Raw genomic sequence first — 24,828 nt, forward strand, 5'->3', positions numbered from 1 at the left:
GAGAAAACGCTGCTAGACGATAGAGATTCGGAGACGAGCATAAACGTAGAGACGCGTTTAATCGTGCTGCATACGGAGGATGCTAGATGGTTTGCCGTTAGCCCGGATAACGTAATGGCGGCTAGATGCATGGGCGTGAGAAAGAGAGAGCTTTGGACGCGTCTAGAGCACAGCGTCGCCAGAGGTGTCGGATATCTTCCACTTAATGGCGGCTGCGATTTGGCGGAGATAGAGAGCAGCCCGAGTACGAAAGCTTCCCGGTCGCGCTCGTCCACTTAATCAACCGTACGAGCCGCAATATTCATAACTTACGGGGTATAATGTCGTAAAGTTTATCCCGTGTCCGTGTTTTTACGCAACGACCTCGAATTTATTTGAATTCCCCGTGCTTCTTCGGCCACCATTTTCTACGCGAACCGCGCGCGTATTCCGCCTCGACGCAGCGAGTCTTTATCGCGAGCTGGCCTCCTGCGCTCTCCACGGCACGATCGCTTCGTCCTTCTTCTCCTTTTCTTTTCCCCTTCGCTCCTTAATGTCGTTTCTCTTGTTTCTTCCATGGTTTCGTGTCTAATAAGCTGGAGAATTTATTTTCCTCGCGACGAACCTTCCTCGCCGTGCAGTGCTTATTACGCGTCTCGCGTGTTCCACCGGTTCGTTTTATCAGACCCGTTCGAATTTTTCCTCCTCCGGCTTCGTCCGTCCACGACCTCACTCGATGCTCGATACTCGTAATTTTTCGTTCGCGTAATTTATCGTCGTTGCGATATTAATATCGCTCGAACCTGTGCCTGAGACAGATCCTCGGAAATCGATCGACCGAAGCGTCAAGTTTATCTCCATATCGATGTACTGTACAGGGTAGTTTTTCCAATCTGCTGCCTCCGCCTCTCTTCTTCTTTCTTCTTCAGAATGACCGCACTTCGTGGAAGTTTCCTATTTCGTCCTTGGAGAGATCCTCGCAAATAGAGCACCCTTTAGATAGCAATAGATGCTCGTAGCGAAAACAGACAATTCTTCCCGTTCTTTTCTGCGAACTCGCTGCCAGAATAACGAATTCTGGTCCATCTAGTAAAAAATTACTCTACCTACGAGAGCAACGAAGCCGTGAACGAAGAGGAATCTTTAAACACACCTCTGTATCTTAACGCTGTTTCTCGAATATTTTTTAATAATACTTTTCGCACTTGTCGCTAACGATTCTTTCGTTTCTCCCAATTTCTTTGAAAGTAAAATGATCGGCGAGGAGGAGGAAATTGAGTCGAGGATGGACCAAAGAACGTAGGATTAATACGCGCGGTATCTCTTTTTTTCGATATCGAACAACGCCTTGTTGGGATCGTCTTGAAAGAAAAATTCCTGCAACCAGACTCATCGTCAGCGGTCGTCCATAGTTCCGTTCATCCTCCATGAGGTGGAGGACGTTCCGAAGAAACGGGGGCGGTGCGAAGATCGTCGGAGAGGCTTGGGGTCTGGTGGAAATCGCACGGCTGCCACGAGGGGCCGTGTGTTCCCGAGCGTCGACTGATTATTTACTCAACGAGAATAGACTTCTATATCAACTTCCTATGTTTGGGATGGCGCGCGCGCGCGCGCATAAAACCGGCGGATCGACCGGCCGATCTGTAAACGTTGAATTTTACGAGCGACGACAAGTTTACGCGAATCGCTCGTTACCCGACTCATCCTCGCGATACGATCGAAGGAAAACGCCGACTATCTCTTTACCTGACAAACTTCACAGATCTCCGATCGATATCGTTCTATCGTACAGCTGCAGCAACTAATTCGACGTGTCTCCGATTGATTTTACATATAAATCTTATCAGCTGCTTACGAGTTGGTGGTTGGTAACTGGTGGTACAAGCGGAAAGGGGGTGATTCTAGACGAAAAAAGAAGTCGAAAATATAGAATAAAAATTGTTCGTTCGAGGCTTTGTTTTCGAGAAAATCGACTTTGAATCTTCGCTCGGTACGCCTGCACTTTATCGCGTCTCGTTGGAACGGACCCCACCGTAGATCGTTGTCTCGATCGACGTTATTTTTTTAATTTTTTCAATTTGTATTCTATATACTTTCGCCTTCTTTTTTCGCCTAGAATCACCCCCTTTCCGCTTGTACCACCAGTTACCAACCCACCCTGTATAACTTTTTCAGATTGATATCGTTACGATACCCACGGTATAGCGAATAAATGAAATTAAAGTGGACGCGAATTCGCGCAAAGGGATCGATTTAATTTCTACATCGAATAGAATGGTAGGGTTACGCGTGGATTAGAGAGGATCGCGGAGGATCCGCTTGGAATTACAAATGAGATAAACGGGGGGTAGAAAGCTTCCCGCGTGCACGTTGTAAATATACAGAATTTACGTTCATGCAGCGTGCTTAAGGTTGATTTACACTGGACAGGGTATAAGGCAGAGCGCAGCGTGTATACTCTACCATCGTTGCTGGACACGTTGCGAAGCAGATTAGAAATATTTGGGAGCGTTCCATTTAAACGGAGAGCTTACCGATGGCTGACCGAAAAAACACCAGAGTGTCGTGCATTGGACAGTTAGTTACGAGGTCAATTAACGGGGGAATACCAACGTTTAACGATCGCAGGGATTTTAGATGCTTGACATTAGCTTGATTAATGTCGACGTTCGATTTAAGCGTGCGGAGAACGACGAGGGAGGCCAACGTGGAAATCCCGGTCTCTCACGGAGTTGTAAAACAAAATTCAACGAGGCTGTAGCTGGTGAGATGTTCGGAGGAACAGAAGTTGGCGCGACAGCTTGAAAACCACTGTTTCAGCTGGTCGAGCGCTGGATGCTTCTAACTCGAAGCCGCGTCTTGTACTCGGCCGTAATTGATCGCGAAATTAGCTCCGAGCCAGATGCCAGTTCCTCGAAAGAGCCAACCGCATTATCAGCGACAATTATCGCGCTGAGAATTCTTGCACCTGTTTTTCTTACCGTGTTAAGGGAGCATTCTGTCGCCGAGTTTCAAACTTTCCAGCTCTAACCGTGATTCCTCTGGCGTGTAATTTTGCAGTTTCGATACGACGGTATAAATTAGCAATGTTTTTCCTAACGTTGCGAATTTCGTAATCCAGTTAGCAGTTTGACTTTGACGAATTATAATTTAACGCAAGAATGAAAAGAATATTATATAAATACGTAGAAGCACAGATTCGATCGCATTTTTGTCTATAACGTTTCGAGCGATGTCCGAACGATGTCTCGATACAACGCGAAAATTTTATTTCCTTCCTTCTTCGCCTCTTTTGTTTGTCTTTTCTAGAAGCCTCGTTTATTTGCTTCTCTCAAAGAACATTTATGTGTCCGCCTATTTTCTTCGCCGGGAAAATAACTTTTCATCTTCGTGGAACAGGCCTTTTATTTATATTACCTCACCCTTTGCCGTCGCAATACGGGTAATGAAATGGGGTTGTTTTCTTTCGGCCGACCTTATCGACCCACCTTTCCCTGCCTTATCGATTCTTGGCTAATGACCTTTCACGTGCTTCGTACGATGGCGCTACGATCGAATCCCAGCTTCGAACCCTCCCTTTCACTTTGCTTTCGCCACCCCGTAACATCGGAAGTATACAGTCCAATAATTTACTATTTTTTCATTTACCTCAAAAAACACAAACGTTTATAGTTTATTCTACGTTAAGTGGAACCTCTGGTCCATGTTCTTCAAACGCAGAAAGAATACAAAGAATACAAAAGTTATAGATAAAATACACTTCCTAAAAATACCTCCATTTACTTGATCTATCGTTTCTCGAAGGGACTATCCGTTCAGGGCGACGAGTCTAGCACTCTAATCTCGATAAAATATCTTTGCAAGGTATCAAGAACGTAATGATATAATAATGATATCAAGGTATAAAATATATTTGGAAGGTGACAAGAGTATCGCACCTAAATACGCGGTATAACCCCGCAAAGAGGACAAGAAATAGATCGCCTCGTATTAGACGAACAACCTGATCGATGAATTTGAACGTTCATCGACCAGTTTCGCCACGCTCGTAATCAGAGTATACTTATATTTTATTAAAACGAGACGTAAGGAGGAAAATGAAGTAAGATCGAGGATATCGTACGATCAAGCGAGATTCCATCGACGTCGAACGAATCGTAATTCGAGCGAACGCACGTCGACACGGTTGAGATTCAGCGGTGCATATAGGTACACGCGGTTCGCAATCGCGTCGTTCGTCTTTTATGCCCCGACTTCCATCTCCGTTCCATTTACCTTTCGCAAAAGATTTCATCGCGGATCTCCATCCATTTTCCGTAACAATGATTCCGCCCTTTGCCCCTTCTCGTCCAACCGATCCCTTCTTTCGTCCCGTAGCCGCTTCCAATGACTCAGCTACGTTCCCATCTTCCTCGCTTCGACTAACTTACTGGCGGAAAAAATGCAAAGTAGCCGATCTCGAGGTTATTTATCGCCTGCCCTATCCTTCTCTGGTTCTGCTTTGAATCTTAACCCCTTACCACGCTTTCACGTAATTACGTCGTTCCACACGAGGCACGTTTTTCCCATTTAAATCTGCTTGCGTTTGACGGCGGATTTTTGTCGTTACGTCGCCAAGCGAAATACGTAGTTGTATTGTTCTATAAAGTTCTCGATTATTTGGTAAATATAGAAAAAAAACAGAGTTCTTTCGGATCTATCGTGATTATTATTTCAAGCTAATATTAAAAATTAACGTTAATGTTAATGTTTCATCCTGCGAGCCTTTTTTCCTCGAAAGCTCCTCGATCGTTTGTTGAACGCTTAAATGTATCGCCTATATAGTCACGATGTATCGTAATTTATTTGCTTTGACAATCGGTATCGTATAGAAACGTTTGTTTATGGAAAACCGTAGCGATAAACAAATTGTCGCGGCTACGATAAAATATAGCCAGACGTTGCCTATTTTGCGATAAAGTCGAAGGGCATTGAATGCAACAAGTGCTAAGATACGACACTCCTTGCGCTCGTGATGTTTCCCGATGATCCTGCAAACATTTCATCGACCACGCAGCCTTGCAAAAGACCGTACTCTTCGATAGCGTCTCGAAGAACCAGATACCTTCGTAAGAATTCTTCTCGGCGTGCATATTGTACACGGCAAGCGCGCGATGATGTTTCTTCGCTCGACCAAACCTTATTCTGTCAGCGAGAGATAAGTTTGCCTAGATAATTTGGTATTTTCTGAACTACATAAATCACACGTGTACTTTACAAGGAACCCGAGTTCTGCCTGCCCATCTTTTTTTTTTTTTTTTAAGAGTTAGGGTTTCGTTTTACGACGAATGATCTCTCGAAGGATACAAAACGGGCGGTCGAGTGGTTGAAGAGCTCCTTCTCCGCGTTTCGTAGTCGCGTCTGGAGTTTTATCGAATATAGTCGATCGAATATAGGCGAGCAGAGACGAACAACGCGAGACGCTTTCAAGCGATCGACAGCCGAATTGGAGGAGTCGCGCGTTTCCCTTCGTCTTGGACTTTTCGCACCCTTCGGAAATCCAGCTAATCGTCTCTGTTCCTGTCGTGGCAGTTATTTCCAACCTCGGAATTCGTTTACGCAACGAAAGAACGTTTACGCTGTTCCTCGAACCCGTTATACGAGAGCGAAGAATGTCTCGTGCGAGATTAACGTCGAATCGATTAAGATGTTTCAAATTTAAGAATCGAAATTAACGTCAACGAATGGAATTTTTCGATATCTTCCGTATAATAATGAACTCTGCTTAATATTTATGAGATTAGATCGCCTGATTTCTCCGCACCGGTGTACATATTTTCGACAACCATAGATCTGCTGGCATGGACTCTTCGGTAAGGCTCTCGCCTAACAGACCTATACCTTAGACGCAAGGAGAGAGGAGAGAAAGCGAGTGTTTCGTCCAAGATCGTTTTCAACGACCATAGATACGTACGTATTTTCGTCGAGATTTAGAATTCGACGCTTCGTTCGACGGTTCCTCGTAAGTTTCACTTTCGTCGATTAAATTCGATGGAAAATTAAACGAGTTCCCTGTTTCTTGGCGGCTGGACGTTCGCATTTCGTATTTCAGGCGCACTATCTATTCTCTGATCTGTCTGCGGCGACTACGATCGAGTAAACTTTCGCGAGCGGTACAGCTGAACGGCAAATGTAGCGATCTAAACACAAATTCCTGGTATGTAAACGCAGGCAAACCGTAGGTCTGATGCAACCGATTCCGTATATAAAAAGCCTACCGTCGAATTGTCGAGGATCGAGCGTTTACCGTAGCCCGAAAAGAGTTTCTCCAAGATTTTGCTACGACGAAGCTTGTATTTTGGAAGAGGAGAATTAATCGAAACTCCTCGGTTTAAAAAATTGTACAACGAAATTTATAAATGCGCTTTGCGCGATAATTTGCAGTAACCGCGGTAACGCGACAAATTGGAAATTTCGAGGAGAAGTTTGTCCTTCGTTGTCCGATCCAATCTTTGTATCTAAAATGATTAAAACCGACCGATTAAAACTGTATAAGTAAATTGTACGTATCGGACGTCGTATCCGATTCTCCACGTAAATGGAAACGGTGGAACGAAGAAACGGAAGAGAAGCGAAGTAGCTGGCGTGCCGGTATAAAATAAAGTCTTATCTAAATTCTTGGACGGATTGCGAGGTGAGATAGAGAGAGGAAAAAAGAAAAAGGGGCGGACGTCTGGAAAGTAGACATTTTACTTCCAAGATGGACGAGCGTCGGAAGGGGGAAACTACGAACGAGAAAACAGAGGGTAAAGCTAGATGGATCGAGATGGAATAAGAGAAAGAGATAGAGAGGGGATGGAGGATGGAAGGAGATGTGCGGGAGTTGGCAGAGATAGCTAGGGTGGAACTGGCTGACTCTCATTAAGTTAAATTGTCTCTGAGGATGAGCTTCCTTAATTACTTAGCCCGGCTCGCCATCCTGCTGCCTCCCCTCGTCCGATGTCTCGCCTTTTATTCGCGCATACCGGCGCGGATACAAATTTTATTCGCGAGACTGGATCCTCGTACGCGCTCCTCGTCGGATGCCTTCTCGCTGGTCCGCAAATACCTGAGGTCGAATCGCAATTAAGAAGGAACGAAAATTCGCAGACGTGCTTTTTGGCAGGTCGTTCCTCCTTCGTGTTTTTTCTCTTTTTTTTTTTTTTTGCTTACAATTTATGCTCGTTATATTCTGTAGAATTTATTTGAAAAAAAAACTCCTTATTACGATAATCTAAAAAAAAGAAAAAAAAAAGAAAAAAGGAAAGGACAAAGAAGATAGAAAAACAAAGTTCGGATAATTTGGTAATAATAAATTGGAGAAGATGCTAGAATTATTCTTTGTTATTTTTTGGTCGACGAGATTGGATGCACCGGGTCTGAGTTTCGACGCGAAGGAAAGGGGATACACAGCAGGGCGAGGCAAAAGAGGAGAAGAAAGAGCCGGAGGATGGGGAATGAGCAGCAGACGGGGGTAGGGAGGTTTGATAAGAGGTGGAAACGCGGAGACGAGGAAGGAGAGCTGCCTCTAAATATGCTAATACCCTCGACGTAGGGTAATGAGTTCCTCGCGCCACCACGATTCGCCGGACTGCTATGCATATATATTCAGCCATAAACACAACTTAGATTACTATATGTAACGTACCAACCGCCGTAGGGTGCACGACTTATTGGTTGCTCGACGGTATTTTCTCCTTCTTCTTTGTTGCCGCGACAAAGCGTCGTGGAATCCTCTTTGCGATTTGCCTTTGACAGCGAAGGGGAGCGGCGAAATACTCGTTTTGTTACGATACCGAGAATCGTGTTTTATCCAAGGTGTTAGGTCATAACTCCGTCATTGGGTAGGTTGCAGCAGACGTTGACACTGAAATCGAACAACGATTTAACGATTAACGCAATCGAAATTGACTGTCGATCGAAAACTAATCCTGCAGTTGCTTACCGAAGTCTCTGCCATGCGATCGATCTTTTGGTCAACTTTTTGAAAAGTATTTCACGAAAAAATGGAAATCTGCTTCGAAGAAATCACAGGTGAGATATCGAGGAGCATAAACGGACTCGGCTTGCCTACGGAGGGTTAAAAATTCGTTCGAATCGTAAAGGAATTATTACGCGATACGTTACATACAGAAATCGTTAGATACCGGTCTTACGATGTTCGCGTACGTAGCCAGTTAATTAACGTCCGTGCGATCGATTTCGGAAATAAATCCGTGGGTCACGTCCACGAAAATTGTAGGGGCTTGAAAGCGGATCACGTAATTTCCGCAGACTTTTAGTTCTGTTCCTATATCCGGGCCGCCATCTGTCCCTCGTGCCTAGTCGTCCATGCCATTTTCAATTTCCACCACGTTCCTCGTTTCCTGCTTCTGGCCTAGCCGAACTCGCTTTCATCATAGTGGAAGCTCGTTCTATTGGCTCTGTCGGAGATAACTGCTTTACGGTCGTTTATACAGTCTCCTAGGGCGTACAAGGAACACTCCGTTCACGGAAAGGAAAAATCGTCGCTTGATCGTCCTCCATTCGTCGATCCTGTCCTTTTAGTCCTGTCGAACGATTAAAATTTCTAAAATTTGTAAAAGTGTACAGGAACAAACGGTATTAGAAGAAGGAAATCTTTCGTTTCGTTTCTTTCAAACTGATCGTACTCGTCTAGCAAGACACGAGCGTATGTATCGTCGTTTTGACTAAATTTCGATCTAGAAACTCCACATCCAAGCGCTTCCATGTTTCAATTTGAGAGTTAGTCGGTCGAAAGCGACGCGATCCTCGATCGCCCGGTTCACCCACTACAAAGAGATTCCATTTCCAAAGCGTACGAGAGAAGATCCGAAGCGATCGTAAATTCGAAACGTCGCCCGGATTTTCAACGCGAAACACAGTTGGCTAGGACGAAAGCGAATCGCAAACCGAAGTCCGCGATCGACAGAAGGTTGGCGCTGAAACGAGGATCGAGTAATCTAGGCCACGCATCTACCGGCTTAATGGAGGTTAAGGAGGAATAAATCCGTGAGCGACGGAACGAAGAAGTCAGGGACACGAGGTGGCGCGTGGCCCGTGCCACGACGATGGATCACGATGCCCCGGGAAAAACTAGACTAGGCGTTTTTATGGGCCATCAAATTACGCCGACCACCTCATAAAATGTTTAAGCGGGCTTCTGTGCAAGACGTTCAACCAGTGCCTGGGCTAATGTCCTTTGGCAAAAGTGCATCTTTCCGTTTTCTACCTGCACGTGTCCTTTCGCTTTTGTCCCTCAAGTTTTTTCCATCGCTTTGACATTTTCTACTGTTTCTGTGTACTTTGATGATTAACAGTCTGAAACGTCGAGACCTACGGGTACTATTACGGAAGATTAAGAAAGGTATATACGCATAGGATGCCGACCAAGGAAACAGACAATCGGTTTCCCAAACATCCTGCTGACGAGACGTAAACGGACAACGAATATATATTGTATCGCAAAGCTGTTGACAGAAACGCGTCATAAAAGCAGATTTGACCCGTAACGATCCCAACACGAAAGAATATGTAAATTTTGTATTAGAAGAAGAGAATCAGTTCCATGACAGTAGACAGGAGGTGAACTCGTGTATCACTATAACAAATAATACAGATCATCCCTAAACAGAGAGCATCTCGACACGTATTACAATTAGTATCGCAACTTCTCTTACTTGTTCAACGTGCTTATCGCCTGACTCACGAACTCGAGTCTCTTTTCAAGGTACGCGTTGCATCGATAATCGACGACACAGCGAGGACGGACGAAGGAACGGGGCGGCGGACGCTTTTACGAACTGCTACGTGATGGTCGAGGGCCATCACTGGCAACGCGCCGCCATTAAACGCGCCAGAAGAAATCGGGAAGTCGTTCCGCGAAGCGGTACCAGTTTGTCAAGTTCCGTGGACATTGAAATAGAGACATCAGCGCGGCCAATGAATCCGGCAGTAACAAAGAGAACCAACGACGAGAAGAAGGGACAGAAACGGTGGAAGAAAGATAGAAACGAGGGAATGGCCGGGAAAAGAGGGGCTTGTGGGTGGAAGACAAGTCTCTCACTTGACTTTTGCTAATCCAGTGTCCGCGACGTTGTGAATGAACGCATAAACGACAACGGCCTGCGTGAGCAACGGCGCCGTTAATATCGCGTGACAAGAATAAACGTCGGCCATAATTCAATATTGTAATTATACCCTCGTAACAGGCTTTATTGTGCCGATTAATATGCGTCGTTAAAGTAATTGCCGGTAGCGCGGACTACTCTCGCACCTATAACAGCCCGTTTAGCCATCTTAGACGCGGACATAGAGGATTGTGACACGCGATTCCCAATTTGCGCACGTTCTTCGCGGTTGTAACGCCGATTGATCGATTCGGGCGAAGAGGCATTCGCGCGTGCTGCACGCACCCGCGACGTCTTTATTTACAGCCAGTTGTGTATTTCGTTCGTCGCCTTCTTAACGTTCTCTTGTACGTACGCAGACTCGCGAAGGCATTTGGCCGCTTGTAGAAAACTTTTCTGCGAATATCTACAGCAGGATATAACGCGAGACGCGAATTTTCTTCAGCTTCGGAATTTCCGTGTTCTTTATTCGCGGAAGATCGAGGCGAATCCCGTCGCAAAGCGAATCGGATCGAAATAAGAATTCCAATTTATAGTTGTTACGTCGCTGCCGAGGTCCACCCTGTTTCTTTCGATACGCATGTTTAATGGACGTAAGTTACAAACGAGTATCACGTAGCTGACTGTGTCTAGAGGTTGAAAGAATCTCGGCACTTTGATAATTTTATATAGTATCGTTTGAATCGAACTACAGGCGACGATTGTTGACGATTGTTTCGAAAATCGGGAGGTCTTCGGAGTCACGAGATCTTAATAATTCCACGGTTTTTCCAAGGCAAACAAAAGATTTCCGAAAGAGAGAAAAAAAGGACGCTTATCGTCGACTCATTACCTTGTTACTCGTGAAATCGACTACTTTGTCGGACGGCTAATGGGATACCGTGGCAGTTTCTCGCCTGTTCGTGGAAAAGGCGGTCGTGGAGCGAAAAAGGCTGGGCGGATCGCCGTTTCGGAAACGTTGCATCGAAAGAAATTTATCTTTATAGAAATTCTTTTCAGCTCGTCGACAAATGGAAATTAATCGGCCGCGAACGGTTCGAGAAATGTTCTTTTAATCTTACTGCGCGTTGTAAATAATAAACTTTATCGCTTCGATAAAGGTAGTTAAACTCGCGTGGTCCGACCGACTACGGTTACAATGATTTCTTTAACTCTCGCAGGATGATTATGGAACGTGGTAGAACCTTTCGAACACGCTTAAAATAGAGATTGTTGGATAGAGCAAACCATATAACGTCAAAATTAGTATACCAGACAGTTTCCGAACCTCTGTTACATAATTCTCCTAGAACCCTTCCATCCTTCGACGATCGTCGTCCGCTCCGTGTGGTTAAAGAAAAATCGAAGAACCGACTAAAGATGGGATACAGGAAGATACAGGAGAAATTCGCGGCGTTGAACATCCGCAATTATCGACTCCCCCCGAAGACACGCGGCACGGAAAAGGCAAGAAAGCAGAAGAGGAAGAGGTCGGTGCGGATCCTCTTCACGTTCTCATGACGCGGCGGTCATTTTAAACGAGGTTCGCGCGTCGGGACCACCCACCTTATGGAGCTGGCTGATTATATATACCTCAATTTCGGTCGTTCTCGACGTTCCAACTTCGTGGCTCTCGCGGCATTTCATCGGGTAAAAATCCGAAAAGCGAGAACGGTCGTGAGACTTTGGGCTTGGAACGCGTTTTAAGAGATTACCACAAACTTCTTCCCCTTCTACCTTTCTCTGGCTGCTCATCTTCCTCGTTCTTTTTTTCTCCCTCCTCGGCCATCGAATGGCGTAGATGTGTTTCTGGATCTACTAATTGGTCGTAAAGGAAATTATGTTCCGGCCTCGTCCTTTCGGGCGAACTGCGCTACTCGCTGCGCGGGAATCGCTTCGACCGGATCCACGAATTAGATTCTTTGTCGAGATTTCTTCGCGTTCGACGATCTCGCGAGTTCGTTTAAGTATTGTTCGCTAAACGAAGGTTCCTTGGTTCCTATTTCGACCAATAATTTGAAATCTGGCTGTTTCATCTTATAGAATCGGTCAAGCAATTAAGATCGCTGTCAAGATTATGAATTAACGCCAAGACCTTTCTTGTCGTCGAGTTGAATTTAGGTAAAAGACACGAGACTATAAATTGAAGTTTCTAGATCTTGAAATCCAGTGATAAAATAAAGTCAAAGAAAACGGAATACGAGATGAAATTTCTTCTAAGCAAGCTCGAAGAAACTGTCTGACCTCGATAGGACTTTCAAGGGGATCTTCAAACTCTTCGCCGTGAGTTGTGGAAAGAGGTCTCTCGTGTTACGGAAAAAATCACTTGCTTCGAAGAATTCCGTGGAATTGGTCGCGCGTGCCGCGAGTTCGTCTACGAAATTCTACCCCGGCGCTGGTTAACCGTTTGTTGTTGGGCGGCTATGGTGCTGCCGGTGGTGGCGGCGACGGCGCTGGTGGTGGCAAATATATTATGCCTCTCGTAAAATTAAGTTTTTACGATCATTTTATGGTCGCGCGCGGTCCGTCGATGCTTAGTACCTATAGGTGTGCATTTCTCGCAGCTGTGCTTTGCGCGACTCGGCTCGTGTCGACTCGTCACAGACCTCTTTCATCATACGCGTCACCGAAACATTGTAATCGTTTTCGGAAACTCGGTTGCCTTGTCCCGCCAAATCCTCGGTCTATTCCATGCCGAAAATACCATTCTCATAGTCAGCTAGATCGTGATTGTTTATCTGGGCGCGAACTTGATGCAGAATTAGACCAAGCGAGCTTAACACTATGACGGCTAGTTTCCCACCAAGAATTAAAAAGATACGATTTCCGTCACGTTCTTGGAAAAACTCGATTTCTAAAAATTCGATATCTCCGAATATTTAGAAAATAAAAAGGTAGAGAAATGAACGATCAAAGAAACGTCTAAAGAAACGAACAGATACAGGCTTCGATGGTCGATCGTAGCGTTAGTAAAAACGCTGTATCTCTTTCCGCGTGCGATATTCGAAATATTGTAAAATCACGTAACGCCGGAAGCTTCGAAACGTCGAAATATTCCATACTTATATTACGAGATAAGACAATTTTCAAGAAAGAATTACTATCCACTGCACTATTCGAGCCAATACTAAGGCTTTTCAACGAGTTCTTCTATAAAATTGAGAACACACGAGCCACCTTTATCCCGTAGCAATCTTCCAGTTCAGCTTTTATCGTCGTAGACACGTCGAACGTTGAAAGATGCGAGCTACCGTTTAACGAACGAACGTGTCGTCGAGAAACACGGTAAACTGTTTGATCGGGCAAACGGTCCGAGCGACTAGGGTCGAATGAAGCCGGTGGAAAGCGTCGGGCTCTCTTTCTCGAGGTTTTGGGGTTGCAGCTTTCTCTTCGTATGAAAAAATTCTTGGGTCCCGATCGGAGAGGACGTCACTGAAAATTCGGGTCACCATCGGTACGTCCGAGTCTTGGATCAATGGAAATTCCTCGTTTGTGAAAGTTTCGAACGACTGCCGATCGACGGTGAAGCAAAGGGAGGAACGTACTTATAGTTTGTCCGTTCTAAGAGTCGAGCTTCGGAACTCTTGGTCGAAGTTATGCAACGCTTCCAGACGAATGTTCAACGATATAACGATAATAGGAAATAATTTTGAATTGCAACAAAATTGATTTATGAAGTAATAACAACGACAAGTGCTATCGTAAAATGTTACGTACGAACTGTTCGAAACAATTAGGCGATCTGTATATTCTCTTCCAATTATTATCTTAAAGTCGTACAAATAATAATTTTAGGATATTTCGTTGCTGTTATTCCTTTAATTTCTGTAACAAAATTCTCTAATTGCCTCGGGCAATTTAGTCTCCTCTATGTCTTTTGTTTTTCTTGCAACGGACTGACAGTTGTTATCTGATATTTAACACTTTGAAGACCGGAGACGCGAATTCGCGTCTTTCATTTTCCATTCATGCGGTATCCTATAAAACTGTTAACTAGCGTTAAATAAAACAGTAAAAAGAACGATACATGCCGCAAACAAAACGTTACGAATGTGTCTTTAAAATAATAATACGAATAATATGAAATCGTGATCAATATATCGGATGTAATATTGGTCGCTTTGAATCATTTCAATCGGTCGGAAAACACGCGGGAATTCAAGCTACAAGCCGGTCGTCGGGGCGTTAAGAAAGCAGTAATGTCAACGAAATGTCAAGTGAACTTTTGACAAAGATGAACGACACCTGAGTATCCGAAGATAATAAAAATTTCACGTTTTATAATGTCCTTTATCGTGTCGGAAAGAATTATTTTCCAAAATTTGAATAAATAGATCTTCTTCGCATCGGAAGAGAAAATAAAAGGAATAAGAACGACTAAACTTGGAAGGATAAAGCGGCCACGTTTTCCCCGCGTGCAGCTTTCGAGTAATTCCACGACGGTTATGGTGTTTACGCACGGCGGTGAAAGCCAGGATTGAATGCTAAAGAAAGGCTAGGACCAAGCGAGGGGATCGTATTATTTTAGTTGAATTATTTATAGAACGTTGCAGGAAAAAGGCACGCGCTTCGTTGCCCGGGAAGATTTCACCTGAAGAAAAATATACTCGCGCGAAGGGGGTGAATTAGAGGAAGAGAGGAAGAAAGCGGAAATCGACGTGTCCTCGCGAAACGAGAATAGAAGTTCGGAGAAAATTGTGGCTGATCCAACCTTCAGATTTAAGGAAATACTCTCGGAGAGACGCGAGGGCCGTTACGAAATCTCGAGGGTTCTTCTCCCGCAGGATAAACGTTCGTTCGATCGGTGGCCGAGTTTCCCAGTGTTGCGGTATTTTCGCGTATCGCTCGAAAAGCTGGCCGAGACACGAAGGAATTCGCCGATAAATTCGAGCGAAAGGGTGGAGAAAACCGGTCGGGGCTGGAAGCGAGATCGAAGGCTTGGCATCTGGATATCTTTCGAGGCGTGGTTGTGATATAACCTCCTTCTCCATCTATGGCATCGCTTCCGTGCCTGATCCTACGATAGCGATATCAGTCTGAAAGTGTCTGGAAATCTTTCTCGTCCGATATACGACTTAATCTTATTTAACGCTGTATCGGCTATCCGTAAGACAAACTTCATTTATTTTTGTATAACGAAAGTGAGTAAGAAGAAGAAATATCTGACAGTAGAAGAATATCAGAATTCTGGAATGCAAATTCCGCGATGTTCGAAAGGTTGTCCTAACCGAACAAAGTCTAAATATAGCGTGCCCGAATAAAGATAAAAACCAAGACGCCAAGAGTTTAAAACTCGGACGATTAGGTTGCAAGAACGCGATACATTGTAAAGTTGACGGTCGGAGCAACCCTTGTTTCCATCAGCGTTATCATTGGGTCTTCGTCCGAGTCTGGCAACATCGAGGCGGTTTCTCCATCACGGAGGACTTTATCTCGGGCCAGCCGACGATAGAATGCAAAACAGTGTCGCAAAAACAAGCTGCAGGGGAAATCGACGAGTAGCCTGAGGAGGAGTTAAAGGTGGAGAAGAAGGAGACGGAGCAAGGTAAAGGCAAGTTGGCGGACGGAAGAGGGAAGAAAGATCTTGGGAGACTTTGCCTGATGAGGACGGTTCCCATGACGACGCAACCCCAGGAACACGAAACGGTCTAGCCATCCTTGACTCAATACCGGCTCGCCATATACTCACGTAGCTCGCATCGAACCTCACCACCACTTCTTCGGTCTTCAAACCCTCTTAAGCTCTGGCTGGTCCCCTACCCCGTCCCTCGCCCCCTGCCCCCTCCGCCCACTTTCACCGCCACGTCCCTGGCCAAATGGAATATCCCACGCTTATACTTTGTTCCATCTGCGGGTCCATATCGTCCGTTCGCGTGTACAGTGTACGTGGTTTACTCGTGTGAGCGACGGGCCGAGCGCGGAATACAAACGATCGAGCGTGCTAACGGAAAAAGAAAAAAGAAAAGGAAAAGCGCGAGCAGACTCGGAATTGCGGCATTAAGGGAGTCGCCGAACTTGGACGTGTTCGCCTTTTGTCGATTCGAACACGTTTCCTGGGAAAAGAGTGAACGTGAGCGAGATAAATCGGCCATCACTGGGATAATTAGCTTCTGGTTCTTTGTTATTCCTTTCGGAATTTGCGAGTAGCGATTGCCTCCGTTTGTAAGGTTCGATTTAGGAGAAACGCATCAGCCGTTTCTCGAACATCGTCGTGCTTAGATCGCATGCTTTATGGCTCTATTTTTCTTTGCTTCGTCTTATCTCGATAAACTTCGTTGACTTTTCACTGAGAATCGATATCGAGTAATCCATCGTTTTATCACTTTGTTTCAAATATCCTGTGACTTTTCACCGTCGAAAATATCACACAACGGCGTAAAAAAGTTTCTTATCTCGAGAGGGCGGTTCCTTTCCAAGGTATTCGGGAAAAAGTTCTACGACGAGGGTAGATATTTCGATCGATATTAAAGAAACATGCCGTTTCGAAATCTCTTTCTGAGATTTCGAAATACCAACCTACGAATGCTCCACCCTCTAATATATCTTCAACCCAGAAACCGTTCGAGCATAGAGAAATTATCGAACAAAATCACCAATAATATTGGTCTCTCGAACGATTTGAAAAAGAGCTCGAGACTATTCTTGACTCGCATGGAATATTTTTCCCTTGGAAAATTCGAAAATCTAGATTCCATCTTCGAAAACATCGATTCGCGAGTATATGACGGATCCTGGAGATAATTGAGCACGAGAAGGTCAGTCGACGGTAACTCGGGTCAGCGTGGCTCGGCTAGTGAATCGCAGGGAGAAACCCAGACTGGGAATTGGAGGTCTGACCGGTCTCGTAGAGCGCACGCCACTGCCATGTTGGAGGCGAATGTCGGAAGCGGCGTTCGGGATTGGTCGCGCGGCCATATCGTCTGCCTGTGGAAACGAGAGGGCGTCCCGGTGCTGGCGGCGTTCCACGCGGAAGGCGTCCCGACGCCCTGCTAAAAACGGCACGCGTCACGTCACATGGTTATGGGACTCAACCCCTTTTCCGCCCCTCCTGCCAGACGACCGCCAGAACCAGTTCACCGAGTCGCGGAGACGACGGGTTTCGACCCCTCGCGGCCAACGCGATATATTCCAATTCTCTCGACAGCGATTAACGAGCATTTTGCACGCTGCACCTTATGGAACAGTTGACTTCCATAAACGATCTATGTCGAGTTTCAGGTTGCAATTTTTGAAGAGGGAAACAGGCGATTTTAGGGGTAGTAGAAGGGTGAGTAACTGCACGTACGATCGATGAACATTTGCACGTTTGTTAGCATTCGTGGAAGGGTTGATTTTTATGGATAATCTCAGCCTTGAATTTTTGAAGGAAAGCGATAAAGGGGTAGACGGGGGTGGGTTATCGTATTGTAAATACGATGAAAAATACGACGAAGTGCGATATTTTGGAGGTCGTAGAGGCGATGAGAAAGCACATGTTTAACGCGAGATACAATTGAATCTAAAAATTGCTTTCTTGCAAGAGAGAAAAAAAAATAGAAAATATGATTTCTTCCCCTATAGTCCTCGTAAGATATGTCGAGGTCGTTTAATGCGAAACGAGGTCGAAGAATGTTCGAGCAGACAAAAGAGAATATATTTTGCGGATGAGTTACTATTAAAATGTATACGGCCGAGGGATTGCTGCTTGAATGATTTAATATATAATACATATTAAGAACATGTCGAAGTCTATTGGAGTTTTCAGTCATATAATCCAGTGGAATTGGATTAAGTAAATAAAAGTTGAAGCGTAATCTCCGTCATTTTCAAGATACCCTTCTAAAAGCCAGAGTTTCCCCGTCGAGTGTAATTTTGCAAGAAACTTTTTTCACGATTCGAGTTTCGTAATCTCTCGTAAGGGGTTTCCGCGTAATGAGTGCAACCCTTTCTGCTGAACTTTTAGTACCGTTGCCTGGCGTGAATTAAGACTGCCATTGGCTCCTTTGGGATCGGATTTTTTTTAATTATCTTAGCTGCGTTATGCCTCTTTTTTTTTTGAGTGGTGCCTCGGCTCCCACCGTCTCGCAACGATAAATGACACGCAGCTGGTACTCGTCGTTCGAATAATCCTTTTCCTGGAATGTTTAAGATTCGATAAAAAGAAATTTTTGTATACGTTTTGAATCGGCATGAAAGCGTTGTATCTGCACAAGTCTGTATTTATTGGAAAATCTATCTGCTCCATATAAAACACCCCTATAGGATAACGAGGCGATAAATATCGACCCATTACAGCGACAGAGGGTGTTATCGAAAACGTGCGTTTGAGAGCAATAAACTTTGAGGGTAATAAATTTCATTGTAATCCACCGGTCAAGGTTAAGAATGCTATATTTTTAACAGCCGCTCGATAATTTTTAACTATCATCGCACCAAAGGACGTAAATCTTATGAGGGTTTGTTTAGCTTTCTGTCCGTAGACCTTAAAAAATAATTATCATAAACCTTTTTATGAATTTCGAGGCACAAATCTGACAAACCTATTTCCAACTAAATATCCGAAGAACCATCTTACACCCTCGTCACATAATTAAAATATGCTCTGTCTTTTGACTTTCTCGATTTCGTTTAAGCTTCTGGCATGGACTACTCTAAAATTTGCATAAAGCCAGCAACATTTCGTTCGACTTGCGATCGTTGTGACAGCGATGGCGCGTAATCGTCGAGAATCATGGGATTTTTAATTCGATTACACGGCGAAATGCGTGCTCAGGGCCGAACTGGACGACGTAAATGGTAAATGGACGGCTTCTGCGAAGCGTTTCATAGGAATGGCATAACACAGCTACCCCTCACTGGGGTTAGATACGGCAGGGAATCAAGAGCTTTCTCGTGTCCGGCTGTTGCGCACCCTCGACCAATCTCTTCTGTACACACCGATGTTGGCTAGCGTGTTTTTCACGCGACCAGCCCTTTTCTTCGCCCTTACTTCGCTCCACGACGATAATATTCCTCGTGGCACGTCCTGCCCACATTTCGCCAAGCTTTACCATTACCGTCTCTCTCGCTTTCTCCGTAGGTCTGTGCCGTTCTACCTATTGTCCCAAGAAACTGGCCGACCTTTTGTGTCGCATAAATCGTCAGGATTTGTGTATTAACCATTGGGATAAGATGTTTCGTTTTCCAGAAGGAAGATCGTGACACGGTAGTTTGTTGAGTATCATTGTGTAGATACGCGTCGAACAGCTCGTTTATGAAATATGAATATAATTACAACCTTTTCTGCTAATTTCTTACAATTTATTACTTTATGTACAGAGGAATTTCCTTTATCCGAATTTGTCGGGAAATAAACAATTCGTACAATAAGAATTCAATGATTTTCCCTGTTATGTACTGGCCTACTATCTCTGTGACTAGATTCAATTCCAGTTTGACCAGGCACTAGCTGTAATCTGGTTCCAATTTTTATGTGGAAATTTAGATATCTATTAATTTATTGAATGGTATCTGATTAAGATTCAAAACATACGGACTTGTTTTGATTTCAAACGATAAAGATTGAATCGATATGAAAATTCTTAAAGTACTTCGTTGCTAAAATATTTTCCTTCGCGTCTCACGGTCTCTCTCTTACACGCTGAATCGACACGTTTCCTCTCTCTCTCTTCAAGCGTCGTTCACCGGTCCGCCGTAAACTCACCCCCAGAGATTTGGCTCCGCAGACACCTCCAGAGAGCATTTCCACGTTTTCCACCTGCAGTCTCGATTTCGATATTTACGTTCAGCGCGGCGAATCGAAATTCATAGGCACGCCCATGATTGAATTTGCCGACCTTAGGAGAGAACCGTGATGGACTGGATCTCTTCAAAACGTTTCCGTGCGTTCGACTTTTTCTGTATCGTTCCAACAGGAAAAATTCGTAAAAAATGATTTTAATAATAAAGACATCACCATGGTCCCAGTTGCTTTGGCCAAAGTGGCGAAAAACGTCATCGATATAGGATATCGAAAGTAGTAAGCTAAGAGGCCATATTATAGGTCGATTAACGGCTGTACAAGATACCGAACTTTATACCTGGAGCGATATATATAAAAATATTTTTACATACAGTCGCGTTAACGAGATATAGGTATGACAATGTCAATGATTGTTCCCTTTCTTTCTGTTTCAGGCTGATGTTTTTCTTTATAAACCTGTAAATAAAAGGCCTCAAAGTGTACGGCGCCGTGGAGAAGACGTTTCACCCGTTCGAGCTGTGCAGCAGGTGAGTCAAATCTTTCTGAAAGCGTCCATTGTTTCGTATAATTTCGATCCTAACAGAAAGTGGACGATTTATTAAAAAATGTTCTGTACATTTAAAACATATATATCATACGTAGTCACGTGTAATACTTCGACGAAGTTGATCGAATCCCTCATTCGATCGCGGTTGTACAATTTAGAAGCGCGTGTTTGATTTAAATTGAGTCTACGATACTAGCCATAAAATTATAAGATCGTCGCGAAATATTATTGTTGAAATTTGCGAGAAGAAAGTGGCACAGATAACGCGCCTAGGACGAAAGTAAGACGCGTGGGAGTAACGTAACGTGGCGATCGATCCGAGAAACGCGATATCTATAAAATACTTTCGATTGGATGTGTCACCGTTTCATGGTGTTTGCTAATGTTTCAGGCTTTCCCGCGTGTTCCAGCCGGGAACACTGGCCGGTATACAAGGTGAGTTGCGCACGTGTCTATTTCTGTTATATTCCTTTCTTTTTTTCTTGTTCAAATGAAACCATTACTCGCCCACGGTACGTTCGATAAACGTTTCAATCCTCTTAACACCGATCCCTAAAATTCATTTTATCGAATTTACGAACTCGTTGCACCTGGAAAATGTCCGATCGCAGTGACACTTGGCAATCGACTATGAAACGATTTCTAAACGAAGCGACAGATACACTTGGATATTAAAAAAGAAAGAGAGAATCGACGCGCGAAACGATGAAAAGAAGCGAGGAACGCGAAGAAAACAGTGACATCGTGAATTTTTAAGGCGATACGATCACCCCCGACGTCTCGTTCGGACTAGACGAGTTAATTCGCTGCTTGTAGCCGACCTCGAAACCTCGAGCTAAAAAGTCGACGATAACGTACTGTTTCCTAGGTACGTACTTGCCGTAAACAGAGAATTGTATACAACTGCGTCGCACTAAAAGCTACTAAACCGCGCATACTACCTATAAATGGGCGGGTTGCTATAAAGCCCATTCATGATCGCGTCGTCTGTACAACGAACGTCAGGTGGCTCGCGCCTCCCCCGCGATTTATCGCACTTCTATTCGAACGAGAGTCTCGTGCCTCCCATGTACTTCCTACGCAAGCACAATAGCACACGACCCCGATATCGGTGCAGACAGTGATTCGATATATTCTACTTCAAGTAGTGCGTTATTTAAGAATAAGCAAAGCAACGATATATTATCGACTGTTATACGAAGGGAATCGATTTTGTTGGTAATCTTATAAAATGAGATTCGCTAACTGGTTAGTTCCGATAGCGAAAGTTTTAATTTTCTAATAGATATTAATGCAAGGAGAAGAATAAAATCCTAACTGCACGACTTAATATTTAAATTATTTAGTACGATATTATTCGTCTGTTTCTCTCAGTTTACAGGAAGCAATGGTTAAATAACACGAATTTAGGACAGTGATATACAACATACACAGCTTACAGTGTTTTCTTCGACTTTTGTTACCGCTCTGGGTACAATTCTCAATGCTATTCCTTAAGTGACACAAACTTAAGACAATGATATACAACTTATACGGTTTACAATGGTCTCTTCGACCCTAGTTACCGTGTTTCGGTACAATTCTCGACACTGCTTTCTACACTACTCTAATCCGCTGAAATTACTCCTGAAACCCTCGCAATAACTTTTTTTGCTATGTTTTTATGTGCAAACGGTAAGGACGTCTCGTAGGCAAATATACCTTTCTTAATTACCCCTACACCGTAAAGGTCTACGGACCCGTTATATTAAGCCTATTGTCCTTTTTCCTTAGAATACATCAGGGTATACCCTAGGAATGCTATTCTCAGAAATTTTGCCTGCATTTTAAATACCGCCTATAGTAAACAAGATTTCGTTCTTAAATTTACTTCAGCGAGTTGTTGGAATGGCTTGACGGAATGGCTTGAAAAGTAGAGAAAACTTGGAAAATTCTGTTCCATCATTCCTTTATGTAATCTTCTCGCAAAGTCGAGATATTTGACGTTGATCGTTAGAGGCTCGTGATTACGAGGGACGATCGTGACTGTTTAGAAACGAAGTCAGCGCGAACGTCATAGTCGTGTGGACCTTGGAACTCAAAAGAGAAATTTATAGATTTCTCGCGAGTTATTGCACCAATAATAAACTCTCGCTAATGGATCAATTACGTAACCGAAGGCTATCATCCATTTGCAGGTGTGCCCCATCCATGTGCAGGTTCGATCACCTTTTAACGCCATCGTTTATTACTAGTTTCAAGTTCAATCTGTTCATAAATAGTCGGAAGAAGCTTCTAATGTCAAGTTTACTCACGTCGAGTATCTTATTCAAATATACTCATACGCCTTCTGTTCACTTTTCACTCAGGACTTTTTTATCTGCACCTTTGTTGCTACGTAATGTTAAGGCCTTTGCCCTTCCGTCGAAAAGAGATGCAAATCGTACAGTTTAATATACACAAAATGTCAAGTCGTGGGAACTAGCCAAATATAGACTATGCACGGTGAATCTTCATTTATTGCAATGAAATTTTAGTTTTCGCAAGGTTGAATCAACTCTTGCTCATTGGCTCTGCTTATCTGAAAACTTGTCATATTTATTCTAGCTACCTGAACAATTTACTCTTCGATGGATTCAGATAGACGAATAGGTTCTAAAGTCCAAAGTTTTACTCGGTCGCAACTTAAAATTGACTCGGTTGCTTTAAAAAGGCTCGACGATGGACACCGGCGTTGTATAGATTTGCCGATAAACCTAACGGGCGTTCGAATAATTTGATAATTCGTTTGCCGATTAAGAAGCATCCCACGTCGAGGCGCGATCTAGTAGCGCGCGAGCCTGATGGACAGATGGAAGGCGTATGTGCCACCGGAGTTGTTGTCAGACCGTTTTACTTTACTGCCCCATAAAAGTACCGAGATTTAGACTGCAATACTGCCATGACGTATTGTCGGCACTTGTGTGCGTGTGCACGTACACGCGTCGTTACAACGTGTGCGTCGATTCACGCACCGTAGTGAGATCGTGGCGGTCGCGAGACATCATCCGTTCCTCCTTTCGCGCGTGACGTCACGCGTGCAGAACAGCGGAAAACGGTCGAGGACTCGGTCATTCGTTCGCGCGACTCCTTCGATCAATTCTCTGTGTTGTTACGTCGGAGAACGTGGCCATTAGGATAATTATGTTCGCGCGTCTACGAGGAATTGGTGGACATTGATTTAGCGATATGGAACTGTAACGTATTACGATCGCGATATTTTCGCTACTTTTCGCGTCTTATCACGGTAATTCTGTCGTTGTTGTTGTTGTTGTTGAGTCTGGACTCGATGGATTGAAAAATATAAGGTTTGAACTAAAACGAATAGGTGTAGCGACTATTTGGAGTAAAAATCAAGGCGATAGATAACTCGGGCAATTCGAACGATTACTCGGTGTTGAAGCCACATGATTGTAAACAAATAATTTAGCAACGATAACGGCTAGTCGTTATTCCGCGAGATAATGGGTATCGTAAAAGACGCGGTGTTCGATGACGGAACTTGCCGAGGATCGACAAAAGTTGCGACCACGCGTTCGTAAATATAACAATCGAAATCGTTAGTCTTGGAAAATTGAATTATTTCGACTTAAAATATCGGACAGAAGCAAACGATCGAGAAAGAGAAAGACGCGAAACCTACTTCTTTGGTTAAGGACGAAATTTTACGAGCTCCCGTGTCTTATTTATCGCGCGTTAGAGGCGCGAAAAAAGTGGAAAGGCGCTGTAGACTACCGACGCGAAAATTTTGATTCGTGGTAACCCAAGGGACGCGAAAATTGTACGCGGGATAGTCGAAGAGGCACCTGCTGTTCGACGATTGGATTACGACCCGGTTCAAATCGTTCCATTCGTTTTATTTTCGTCTCTTTCTTTAGCCAAGAGTCGTGCTCGCAGTGGAGAAAACGCTTGCAAGCGCGAAAAAAGTCGCTCGAGCGATATCGAGATTTTCGTGAAGAGGCCCGCGCGTATACGTGTTTCGCTGCGTTTATGCAGGCTGATTCTCGCACGATGCAGAGAAGGGAGAGAGGCAGACTAGAGTGCGATGGACGAGGGTAGGAAAGGGGTTCGGGGCTAACTGCTTGGCAGAGCGCGAAGTGGTAGGGGGAAGAGAGACGTGTCCGTCCAGGGTTTAGTTATCAAACGATCCGAGAGATCGCGCTCGTGTCGCCTTCAGCTCGTTTGCGCGTCGAGCCGCGGGCAGAGCTCTCAGTTGACGCTCAGTTCGGCTCAGCGAGGCCAGAGAGAAGAAAGGGAGTCTTTTAGTGTGTGTAAACATCGCGCGTGTGTGTATCATCATTGCCTGCCAGGATTCCACGGCGACTGTGTAGCTCTCTACTTGAGGTATCTAAGGCCGCGTGCACCCCACGATACTTCTTCAGGGATCCGTTACCTGACTTTTCAGAACAGAACAAAAAAAAAAAAAGGGAAGAGCG

The 24,828-nt window shown here is 44.3% G+C and overlaps 1 protein-coding gene across 1 annotated transcript in view; it reads left to right on the forward strand.

The window, feature by feature from the left end:
• The window catches only part of LOC117209873 (homeobox protein abdominal-B-like), a 75,217-nt gene that overhangs the window by 42,097 nt on the left and 8,292 nt on the right, over window positions 1–24,828 (forward strand). Inside the window, exons 4-5 of the mRNA XM_033452317.1 lie at window positions 20,262–20,354; window positions 20,766–20,809. Coding sequence (XP_033308208.1) covers window positions 20,262–20,354; window positions 20,766–20,809 — 137 coding nt within the window. The remainder of the gene's footprint in view (window positions 1–20,261; window positions 20,355–20,765; window positions 20,810–24,828) is intronic.

Source organism: Bombus bifarius, unplaced genomic scaffold (genome assembly GCF_011952205.1).
Source record: "Bombus bifarius isolate JDL3187 unplaced genomic scaffold, Bbif_JDL3187 scf7180000007968, whole genome shotgun sequence".
Classification (NCBI taxonomy): Eukaryota; Metazoa; Arthropoda; class Insecta; order Hymenoptera; family Apidae; genus Bombus; species Bombus bifarius.